General features: G+C 44.9%; 1 protein-coding gene across 1 annotated transcript in view; it reads left to right on the plus strand.

The window, feature by feature from the left end:
- Window positions 1-2,813, plus strand: part of LOC116838076 (kyphoscoliosis peptidase-like) — a 19,884-nt gene extending 17,071 nt beyond the window's left edge. Inside the window, exon 6 of the mRNA XM_032803072.2 lies at window positions 1,498-2,813. Within this exon, the coding sequence (XP_032658963.1) occupies window positions 1,498-2,813 (1,316 nt within the window). The remainder of the gene's footprint in view (window positions 1-1,497) is intronic.
- Window positions 2,814-12,627: the final 9,814 nt, after the last annotated feature.

Genomic DNA, 12,627 nt, shown 5'->3' on the forward strand with positions numbered 1-12,627 from the left:
CCAGACATGTCTTTTGCCCCCACTACTCCCCTTGGAAGGCTGTTCCAGAACTTCACTCCTCTAATGGTTAGAAACCTTTGTCTAATTTCAAGTCTAAACTTTCTAGTGTCCAGTTTATATCCATTTGTTCATGCTCCTTAACAGACTTAAAATCACCTTCACCAAACATGGACACTCCACCAGAAAAGTAGATTGCATCATGCAACAGCCAGGATGTTCTTAGTGGTCTAGTCTAGTGCATCAGGCAGGCCCAGTGTTTCCACAGAAAACTGAGGCTGCCCATGGGCATATGTAAATCCACCCAAAGATTAAAAATGCCAGCAGCTGGGAATACTCTATACCCTACCCTTCCCCTCGCACAACCAAAAGGAACATTCACACACAACTTTGCTGCTTAACCCTGTTCCTGTGTTCAAGGAAAGCATCCAAGATGTTTCAAGCACCTCACAGATATCCCAGCTGCCTTGGTAGCTATAATAGTATGTTTGTATTGCAGTAGTGCCTTGGAGCCCCAGCATGGACAAGTATTCCATGGTGCTAGGTGCTGTACAAACACACACACTATCCATCCTCCTGAAGATCTTTCTTGCATTAATAACATTTTCTTTTAAAAGATATCCTGCCTCTGCCTTAAAATACAAGATATGCACACGTATGCATGTCAAAAGAAAGTTAAAAAGCCAAACAAGAAAGACTCAGAAAAGGAAAAGTAAGGGACGCAGAGGTGTAAATCTAACAAGTCTGCACAACTCCTCTGTGCTGTGCAGCTGAGCTGTAAGCTATATAATCAGAACAAACCTTACCCAGGTCATTCATTAGATACGGTCTGTGAAACCCCTGCATTTCCCCTCCTGCTGGTTGAGAGCTGCCTCCCAGACAACAGCGCACTGAATATTTCTATTTAAGGTGACTACCCCTCCTCCAAAAAAAGGGGTGGGGGGACTTGTCTGATGACAGTCTGGCTGACTGCTGTAGGATTTTCTCCCAGCTGTGCTGAAATCCTCTGAGCTTCCCAGCTGCTATGATAGCAGCACATCAGATCTGCACCTCCAATTCCTGCAACCAGTGGGAGAGCTACTGTAAAAGTAATGCTCTGGATGGGACATGGGGTTTATCACGTAAGTCTAATAATTAACAATGGGCACTCAGGAAAGCAACCTAATAATAATGCTAAAAGCACTTTCCATGTGTAGACCTTGAAGTGCTTTACAGGGGAGAGGGGATTTCGTCCCTCCCATCTAACTGGTGTGGAGACAGGGCACTAGGAGAAGTGACTCACTTCTGGCCACTCAGCTGCTCAGTAAGGGCTGGGTGTAGAACCCAGATTTCCTGACTCCCAGTCCAGTGGTATATATCCACTATGCTTCCTATTTTGTCTGCGAACCTGGGTTTTACTGATGTTACTAAAGAGAGAGGCTTTAGACTGAGAATTAAGTTTACTAGGATGCTCACACCGAACTGTGATCTTAAGTGTTTCACCCCTTCCCCTTCCTACAGAACACGGGGAAGCAACGGTATCTCTGAGGAGTACACATCCAGCAGAATTTAGCTACCATCTCTCCAAGCTCTGTGGCGACGTTAGCCAAGAAGTGTTAGGCACGACTCACGGGATGCTGACGGTGTCTGAGAAGAGCATGACTCTCAAAGTTTTCCCCCCTACTGAGGGCTTGTTTGAGCTGATGGTCTTTGCACGCCCGTCAGATGCTCAGAACCCCTATAGCTGGGTGTGTTCCTATCAGATCAAGTGCCTGGAGTCCCATAAGAAAGAACTGCCTGAAAACCCCTTTCATTTCTGGGGCCTCCATCCGAAGGGGAAAGACTTTGGGATCGAGGAGTGCAGCTGCGGAGAAGACCTGATTGTTGTTGCAACAGGAACTCTGCTGTTGATGCTACAGACATCTAGACCCTTGCTGGCCACGTACCAGCTGGTGAATAAAGATCTAGACACCTCCCTGAGCACGAAGTGCCTGGCCTCTCAAGCAGAGGAGGAGAAGCTGAGTTGCCACGTGCTGTGTCCTTTTCTAGGTTACTACAGGCTCTCAGTGTTTGTGAAAGATTTAGGAGGTGACCTGTTCAAAAATGCAGCCAACTTCCTCATTTGTTGCTCTGGTCCCATCAACCAGAACGAGCTCTTCCCCTCTGGCCTCAGCATGCACTGTGGGACAGGGATCAACACCGGCTGTAGGGGCTTTTCTAACCCCAGCCACCCTGCCCCCATCATCAACACCAACCAGGGTAAGTGCAACATCACGTTCCACACCCAGGCGGACACCGAAGTGTCCGCCATCCTGAGTAAGGACAAGGTCACCAACACCAAGTACCCCATGGAGAGATATGTCCTGCTCACCCATCTGGGAAACAAGGTCAGCATCTGTATCCTGCTTCCTGAATCAGGCCTCTACAAAGTAGGGATCTTCAGCAGGAACCAGGACCACAAGGACTTTGCGCACGTCTGCGACTACGTTGTCCGCTGCTCTTCCGAACCACGGTGGCTTCCATTCCCCCGAGTGTACAGCACATGGAGGAGAGGCTGCATCTTGCTACAGCCCAGGACAGGAGTACTCCAGGAACGAAGCTGGATCAGGTTCAGAGTCAAGCTGCCAAAAGCCTACAGAGCTCTCGTGGTCGGGCAATCCAGGACTGAACTGCAGCCAACTCGCAGCAAGATCTGGGAGGGAGAGGTGTACACCGGGCTCGCTGGGACTATGCTCAAGCTGGCAGTGAAGTTCAGTCAGCATTCCACCAGCATGGATGTCATCCTGTTGTTCGACGTGGAAGGCAGCTCCCCCAGTTCAGAGGAGTCTTCAGGGTAAATGATCCAGAGATACAGGGAAGCTGGAAATGATCAGGAGAGTGATGGAAGCAACCAAGAAGCTCTCAAAATTGAGGGGCTCTGATAAAATACAGAAATAAGTCCAAAATACCTGCACATCAGGTGGATTTGCAGAATTGTACATTGCACATCACTTCCCACAAGATATCCTTAGATGCTTAGAGATGATGCAGCAATTTAATTAGAACCAGAACACTGAAGACTCCTAATAGTCTACATGTATCGGGGGAAACCTTTGTTCGACGCCTCTCCAGGAAGATTGTTTTACTGCTTACTACCAGATTGAATAATTGTTCAGCATGTTTTATTTGACATTTCTTCAAGATCTTGGGAATTAACAGGGTTTTCTTCCTCTTAAGAGCAAAACAAAAAACAAACAACAAACTACAACAAAACCTGAAGCCAAAAGCATCAGGTGGTAGCAATATTTTTAAAAACATAAATATGTATAAAGGAAGTTAATCATTTCCTGATGGAGTCCATACTATCAAGGGAGAATGTGTGTCATTTTTAATTGCTGCTTATGGAGTCTACCAGTTCTTCACTAGCCAGCACAATGTGTAAGTGTTCTGTACATGTCTGTGTGCTGAGGATTTGGAATGAGAGCTGGGAGGTGGTACAGCAATCAGGAAAGCAGTTCCTTGGCCTAGATACATCATAGAAATAAACAACCTGCTCAGAGAAGCAATTATAATCTGACACATGCTAATAGATACCCCTGTAGCAGAGCTAAGAACACTGCACCAGGAGCTTGCTACATATAACAGAATTCTACTAGTCTCATTCTTCCAGAACATGTGTATCCTTTATAAGCACATGGACACAGAGTAATTACATCACTAACCACCAAAATGCAGCCACCTTTGGGGTGGTCCTAGACAATGTAATGTTGCACAATAATATTATGTGACAATTTTGGATAGGAAGAGCTGGCAACTATATCCAGCTGCACCTCCAGAAGGAATCTTTAAAACAGAGTTTAGCTAGGCATTTCCACCTTGTTTGGAACATAGGAAATGACCCTCTTTTAGAAACCGCTGTTATTGCTGGGGGATTAGAGAGGGCAAGAGCACTGCAGTGGGTGTCTGTGCAACATCCACTGAAACCATCTCCACATCCACACTGCACTGATGTTTTAAATGGAAATCTGGCTGCAATACCTTTGCATGAGTTCTAGAGTTATTCCAGGATGCTTTTAAAGAAACAGACAGGAGGCACTGTCCACTGTTATTCAGAGGCAGCATATTCTGTTTGACTTACTGAAGAAGTTGGATAAAAATGGTTTTTACTCAACTTCAGCCGACTTTTCCAGGGCATGGAAAATAACCAAACACCTGAGCTGGTACATGGGTGAAGGCCAAAGATCCCATTTTACAGGAACTGAAGAACTAATTGGGAAAGCACAAAACTACTGTAATAATAGGGATAAAACCCTGCCAAGGAATATGATACAAGGATAATTGTGAACCGAGATGGATCTGCCTGGGCAGCCTACACATTGCCAACAGGCTAGAAGCACAGAGCATCTGGCAAGGAAGGTGGTGTGGCTGTGATGACAAGTATCTGTCAAAAAAGTATGTCTCCCAAGATGCACGTGGGCATTCATTACACAGATGCTGCTCACACTTACGCACAATCCCACTGACTCTCAGTTCGGTGGGCTTGTAAGGACAGAACGAGAGTGGTGTCACTTTATACCAGCTGTGGATTAGGGCCAATATTTCCCTTCTTTTCCCCTCAACTGACCCCCCCAATCAATTGAAGAAGAGGGAAATAAGCTGCCCAAACAAGCCAGCCAAGGTGATCATAATGGTCCTTTCTGGCCATAAAAATCTGAGTCACCAAGGACATTTGATGTGTGTCATGTTCCTGCACGCCTCTGTATAAAGGAGATCTGTCATCTCCTTTACGCACCAAACCTGCATGGTATTACTCTTCACACATAAGGCTCCTCCTTCTGCTCCGATCCCTTTTTGTGGGAGTCACTTGGCTGAAATGTCACCATTCATTCTACCCATCTCTCTCACAAAGATTATTTAAAAGTGCTAAAGCACGTAACACTGGATGGTTAGAGGGGAGTACAGAACTAGACCAAAAGAGCAACAGAAAAAAGGGATATCTAGTCAGGAAAAGAAATGATCTCATAGGCCCCAATCCTGCAAGCAGATCTACACAGGCAGAGATGGCTCAAGAGGCAGCATAGCCTTGAGCTCAGAGTGCCGCCCTGTGAGTCACGTAAGCTGGTTTCTGGTTCCAACTCTCCCATTTAACTGGTGTGTGACCTGGAGCAAGTCCCTTCATCTCCCCGTGCCTCTCTTTTCCCTCCTGCTTTTGTCTTGTCAATTTTGTAGACTAAGGCCAGAAGGGACCATTAGATCATTAAACCTGACCTCCTGTAGAGCACAGGCCATTCCACTTCACCCAGGCAGCCCAGCATTGAGCTCAGTAACTGGTAGGTTTGACTAAAGCATATCTTGGGGTTGGCCAAAGAACATCTTCCAGAAAGGCATCCGGTCACCATACATGGGGAATTCACCACTTCCTGTGGTAGTCTGTTTCAGTGGCGATTCAACCACACGGTTAAAAAGGTGTGCGTAATTTCTAGTTTGAATTTGTCTGGCTTCAACCTCCAGCCAGTTCTTGTGCTGCCTTTCTCTACTTGACTACAGAGCTCTTTCGTCCCTGGTATTTTCTCCCTGTGAAGGTACTTTGACACTAATCAAGCCATTTTTCAAGCTTCTTTTTGATAAATACAACACACTGAGCACAAAGTCTGTCACAAAAAGAATTTTCTCTAAGCCTCCAGTCATTTTTGTGGCTCTTTTCTTTATCCTTTCCAATTTTTCAATGTTCTCTTTAAATCGTGGACACTAGAACTGTACACAGTATTTGTGATCTTGGCAGATCAGGTGCCTGCTCATGTGAAGGCCCCTGGGCCTCTGAACACTGACAAAGGTATAGCTGGAATCCAGACCATCTGACCCGTGTGTCAGTGTTGTTAAAATGGTATTTGATTTATAAAAAATGTGTTTAGACTCTGAAATGCTTGTAAGTTGCTGCATGAATTAATCTCATTTATAGTCTTTGTACCCCATGTTATAAGGTACTATTTAAATGTTTTCTATTTAACTATAAAAGTGTTTGCAATGAAACTGGAAACCCTTGCAGTCATGAGAGAAGCATTACCAAGTGTGAAAATATTAGTTTGCCACAAGAGATGTCATCTCCTGCCCAACAAAAGAAGGCCTATAGACATCAAACAAGCCATTGGGGACCAGCAGTGGACAAAAGATTCTGTTGATTGCTCCCTCCACATCAATGAAGAGGAGATGTGCACAAACGCTCATCCCATCGGCTTGAGCTCTGGGGAAAGGGAATAAAAATCCCAGTCAAGAAGAAATTATCCTTGTGCTGCTTGGACTTCAGGGAGAAGGCAAGACTTCTAAGCATAAGCAAGGGATCCCTGGCTGTTTAGCATGCGTTAGCCCTAAAGGACTCACACAGCTTGCACATTACAGCAGCTTCTATTGTTTTTTGGAATCTAAGGCCTTGTCTACACGGCAGAGTTTTGTCTCCAAAAGGCAGCTTTGGACACACCGCAATGCCACTTTTGGTGACAAACTCTTCAGTTTCAATGACAAAATAAAAACAAAAAACAAAAACAAACAAGCACACAACTACCAAAAGGTGAATAACTGGCGAGGCAGTAGTATTGCTGAGAAGGATCTGGGGTCAGCGTAGATCACAAATTGAATACGTCTCAGCAATGTGATGCAGCTGTGAAAAAGATGAATGTCATTGTGGGGTTTATTAATAGGAGTGTTGTATGCAAGACACAAAAGGAAATTGTCCTGCTTTTCTTGGCACTAATGAGGCTTCAGCTGGGGTAGTAAGTCCAGTTATGGGTGCTACACCTTAAGGAAGATGTGGACAAATTGGAGAGAGAGCAAAGGAGAGCAACAAAAATGCTAAAGGGTTAGAAAACCTGACCTCTGCGGAAAGGCTGAAAAAAGGGGCATGTTTAGTCTTGAGAAAAGACGACTGACGGTCTTCAAATATGTTAAGGGCTGTTATCAAGAGGGTGGTGATCAATTGTTCTCCATGTCCCCTAAATGTAGAACAAGAAGTAATGGGCTTAAACTGCAGCAAGGGAGATTTAGGTTGGATATTAGGGGAAACTTTCTAACTCTATGAGTAGTTAAAGGCTGAAATAACGGAGGTTGTGCAATCCCCGTCATTGGAGGTTTTTAAGAACTGGTTAGACAAGCACCTGTCCGGGATGGTGTAGGTGTACTTGGTCCTGCTCCAGTGAAGGGAACTGGCATCTCAAAGTCCTTTCCAGCCCTACATTTCTATGATTTTAGTTCAAGAAGTCCCCAGCAATAAAAAATAAAATGAGAGGCATAAAGTCTTTTGCAGCAAAGTTAAAACAACAAAGTATCAATGCAGACACTCCCATTCATTAGGCCACCAGAACTGGCCTCCCCCAGTATCCCACAATGCCTGCTGTGACCGTTCTGTGTACTGATTTGAACTCAGCAACTGCTCCTCTCCACGCAAACAGGAGCCAACCATTAACATGGAACGCTCCTGCTCTCTCCCACACTACGAACACAGAGGCAGGCAAGGACGTGTGTGTGTGTGTGTGTGTGTGTGTGTGTGTGTGTGTGTGAGAGAGAGAGAAAGAGAGAGAGAGACACACACTGCTGTGCTGTGCAGAGCCTGGAGCTGATGTCAGGGGTACCCTCCTCCCCCAGGACTGGTTGCTTCTGGCAGCTGTCTGAATTACAAGACAGCGTGTCGACACACACATTTCCCCAACACACACACTGTCTGCCCCCCCCACACACACACAACTTGTCACACACACTCCTTCCCTCCTCCACATACACTTCAGTTAAAAAGCAGTTGGCAATCTAGTGGGACGCCCAAAGCACAATGGGATTGAAAAACTTGCATTGTGTGACGCTGTACCTGCCCCATGAGGCATTGCAAACACTTCCCACTGCTCTCTGAGTCAATGCAAGAGCTGCTAGTGTGAACGCGCTCTGCTGGCACAAGGAGCATAGTGTGGACATGCAACAGCACTTTAATTAAAATGGCATAACTTTTGGCGACCAAACTCTGCAGTGTAGACGTAGCCTAAGACTGTAACAGTTGTGTGTGTATGTTGACCGGCTCTAACCTTGAAAATAATTCTTATTTCTTTCCCCTAGTTAATAAACCTTTAGTTAGTTTATTACCAGCTTGACTACAAACATTGTCTTTGGTGTGAGAGCTAAGGGGCAATTGACGTGGGTTAAGTGACTGGTCCTTTGAGACTGGGAGTAACCTGAATATTACTGTGATTTTTTTTGGTGTAAGGCTTGTCGGGGCAGCAAGAGAGGTGCCCAAGGGCGCTGTCTGTGACTCCATGTTAAGGCTGTTTCAGTGCTTGAGGAGTTCACATTTGATATTTAGCTGATGAAATCTAACCAGAGAACCCACATTGGGGTTTGTAACTGTTTGCCCCTGAGACTGACATTCACAGTCAGGAGCCACTCTAGAACTGCTCTCACCAATGCCATGTACAGAATACTCCTATTCCTGGTTATACAGCCAAGAACCTCACTGGCCCTTTTTGCCACAGCATCGTCCTGGGATCTCACGTTTCATGGCTTGTCCACTATAACCCCTAAATCCTTTCAGAGTCGCTGATTTCCAGGAGACAGCTCCCCCATTCTGTAGGTTTAAGCAAAGCTGCTCAAAGGCAGCCTTATTCTGGAATAAGAGTGCCCACACGGGGCGTGAGAGTAATATAACTATGGCAGTTTAATTAGACTTTCAGGCCAGACAAGCCTTAAGTGATTTGCTATTATCCCCATTATGCAGGTGGGCAGCTGAGGCACAAAGAGAATAAAAGGCCAGATTTTTAAAGATATCTAGGCACCTAAAGATACAGACAGATACCTAGCGGGGTTTTCAGAAAGCAAATGTGTGCCCAACTCCCATTGACATCAATAGGACCATACTGCCTCTCTAAGTAGATGTGGGCATTACATAAACCTCTTCATTTGGTTTTTATTTAGATTTAGATACCTCAAAGCACTTGCCCAAGGCTCTAGGTGCTTTGACAAAGCTTATAAACACTACTCGCCCAAAAATAACAAAGCAAGAGCAAATGCCACCCCACATGAAAAAACAAAACCCAGTCAGCAAGAGATCAAATCCTCACTGCTACGGCGGTCCCCACCCCTCGCACTAGGATCACATTACGCAACTATAAATTACAACATGTACTTGCAGTTAAGAAACACGCATTGTTCTCTGCCATTTCTATTCAGTGTTTTCGTTGGAGTGGAGCGCACTCTTATAACATATGAAGGCGATGCCAACCTGGAAGTGGTTGCAAGAACTTTGAAGACAGGATTAGAATTCAAAATAACCTTGACAAATTGGCGAATTGGTCGGGAATCAACAAGATGAAATTCAGTAAAGACCAGTACAAAGTGCTCTACTTCAGAAGGAAAAATCAAACGCACAACTACCAAAAGGTGAATAACTGGCGAGGCGGTAGTACTGCTGAGAAGGATCTGGGGTCAGCGTATTCACAAATTGAATACGTCTCAGCAATGTGATGCAGCTGTGAAAAAGATGAATGTCATTGTGGAGTTTATTAATAGGAGTGTTGTATGCAAGACACGAAAGGGACTTGTTCTGCTCTTCTTGGCACTAATGAGGCCTCAGCTGGGGTAGTAAGTCCAGTTATGGGTGCTACACCTTAAGGAAGATGTGGACAAATTGGAGAGAGAGCAAAGGAAAGCAACAAAAATGCTAAAGGGTTAGAAAACCTGACCTCTGCGGAAAGGCTGAAAAAAGGGGCACATTTAGTCTTGAGAAAAGACGACTGACGGTCTTCAGATATGTTAAGGGCTGTTATCAAGAGGGTGGTGATCAATTGTTCTCCACGTCCCCTAAATGTAGAACAAGAAGTAATGGGCTTAAACTGCAGCAAGGGAGATTTAGGTTGGATATTAGGGGAAACTTTCTAACTCTATGAGTAGTTAAAGGCTGAAATAACGGAAGTTGTGAAATCCCCGTCATTGGAGGTTTTTAAGAACTGGTTAGACAAGCACCTGTCCGGGATGGTGTAGGTGTACTTGGTCCTGCTCCAGTGAAGGGAACTGGCATCTCAAAGTCCTTTCCAGCCCTACATTTCTATGGTTTTAGTTCAAGAAGTCCCTAGCAATATTCCGTATGCACACGAGTGAGCCAAATCAGTCACAGGGATATCCAAAAGAAGCAATAAGTATGATAGGGAAAGACAACTATATTATCCCCAACTCCAGGCTTGTCACACTGCCATCTCAGGGCTGGTCTACACTGGGAGGAGGGGGAATCGATCTAAGATACGCAACTTCAGCTACGTGATCTTAGTTCAACTTACCTGGCTGTCCTCACAGCAGCAAGTAGACCGCAGCAGCTCCCCCGTCAATTTCATTTACTCCTCCTTCCGAGGTGGAGTACGGGCGTCGATTCGGGGATTGATTTATCGCATCTAGATGAGACACAATAAATCGATCCCCAATAGATCGATTGCTACCTGCCAATCCGGCGGGTAGTGTAGACATGGCCTTAGACGTGCCCCTCTTTTTGATTTAAAGTCCAAACTTTGGGTCACTAGCAGGAATTGAACCCAAGACTTTCAGTGCTAAAAATAAAGGGGGTGTAAGCTAAAGGAGTAACTCCACTAGTTGGTAACAGTAGTAAGTGCTTATCCTCCTGTATAGAGCAGCCAGCAGAGGGGGATGTGGACTGAAGTGGCATAGAGAATCTTCTTTCTAGATGTCTGGGCTGATGTGCATTGCTCATATGCTCAGGGTCAAATTTATCGCCAGATTGGGGTTGGGGAGGAATCTCCTCCCCCTCCCCCATCAAAATGGCAGGGAACTTGGCGGCTCACCTTCTTTTGCAGCCTGGGTGTGGTTCACCTGTTGCGATAATCTGGGTATGTCTCACTTAGTCAGTTCCCTGCCATTGGTAGCACCTCGGCCTCTCCTGTTCTCTGCCAGTGGCACACAACAGTTTAGTCTCCTGAGGACTGAAATGCTTTGGTCTAACCCAAGGTTCTGGGCTCAGTGTAGAGTGTGACTGGGTGAAACTTAGTGGCCACTGATATCCAGGCAATCAGAGTAGATGATCTAACAATCCCTTGTGGCCTTAAACTCTATGAATTTATGAAATACCCATTGAATCAGAGATCCCCTAATATCTTTGGGACAGACACTATATGAGTACTTAGCAATGAGCATCTTGAGAAGGATTTGACTGTATTCTTTTGGGGGAAAAAATACCTTCAAATAACCTCTCCAAGTTTATCATAAGACACAAGCTCCACACAAACCAAGACATACCAACTCAAAGTGGCCCCGGACCCTACCAAAACAGAGGCAAAACCTGTAGCATATCTCCACTACTAGGATGATCAACACCCCTCACAACACCGCTTTCAAGATCTGTGGTCCTACATATGCCTATCACAACATACCTCATCCATACCTGCCTCTGACGAAGTGGGTATTCACCCACGAAAGCTCACGCTCCAAACGTCTGTTAGTCTATAAGGTGCCACAGGATTCTCTGCTGCTTATACCTCATCCAGCGCATTAAATGCCCCCAACAACAATTGTGTGGGTGAGACCAAGCACACACTACACTCTCCAATGAACTCACAGAAAAGTGATAAACAAAAATACTACATCACTTGTGGGCGAACACTCAAAGCAAATCACTCCATATCTAATTTCTCAGTCCTCATCCTCAAAGCAAACCTGCACATACCTTCAAAAGATGAGCCTAGGAGCTTAAATTCATATCTTTGCTAGACACTAAATATCCTGGGCTTAATAAAGACACTGAATTTACAGCTCATTATAACAATCTGTAACCCCTAACCTCCTATTTTTGTCTTATGACGACAGGGATGTTAACTGGCCACTTCACCTAAATGGTTTCTTAGAACGTGTTAACTCCTTATGCTTAACAATCTATTCCACCTTGTCTTTAGCTGTGACACTCTGGTTACCTTTCCCAGAACTGAAGAAGAGCTCTGTATAGCTCAAAAACTTGTCTCTTTTACCAACAGAAACTAGTCCAATAAAAATATTACCTTGCCCATCTTGTCTCTCTAATATCCTGGGACAAACACAGCTACAACAATGCTGCACACATTCAAATATGCATCATAGGTTTGAAATGCGGACTGAGGAGGTGTGAAGGAGATGTCTATGAGATTCTGGGTGCTTTTACTGGCTTCTATTTCCTTCTTTATTTAAACATTAATACAACATAAAACACTGAATAGTTCTGATATGAGTTTTTGGCAGATGCAATTTAATCTATTTCCCTCAAAATGATTGTGTTAACGGGCTACAGGGTAGAAAATACGGAGCAAGAGTCTGTGGATTGACTCTCTCAGAATGACTCACAGCCCAAAAGTGCAACCCTGTCCAGCGACATGGTTTTCTATGACATGAGATCATGTTGGGAGCATGAGACGTAAGGTGACCACACAAATGAAATAAAGCTCCCAGGCTGCCAGTTCTTCCCATGATAGATAGTTTAAGGGATGGATACACACTGCTGAGAAATCTTTGCTGCTTTCAGTTGCCAGAGTCCCTAGCACCAGGTTAATTTTTTTTTTCTTTTCCACTTCAACATAATGTAACAAAGTATTATATATTATTTACCGTAGCACCTAGAGCGCCTCATCTGAGGTCAAGTATCAGAGGTGTAGCCGTGTTAGTCTAGATCTG

This window comes from Chelonoidis abingdonii, chromosome 5, assembly GCF_003597395.2.
Source record: "Chelonoidis abingdonii isolate Lonesome George chromosome 5, CheloAbing_2.0, whole genome shotgun sequence".
NCBI lineage: Eukaryota > Metazoa > Chordata > Testudines > Testudinidae > Chelonoidis > Chelonoidis abingdonii.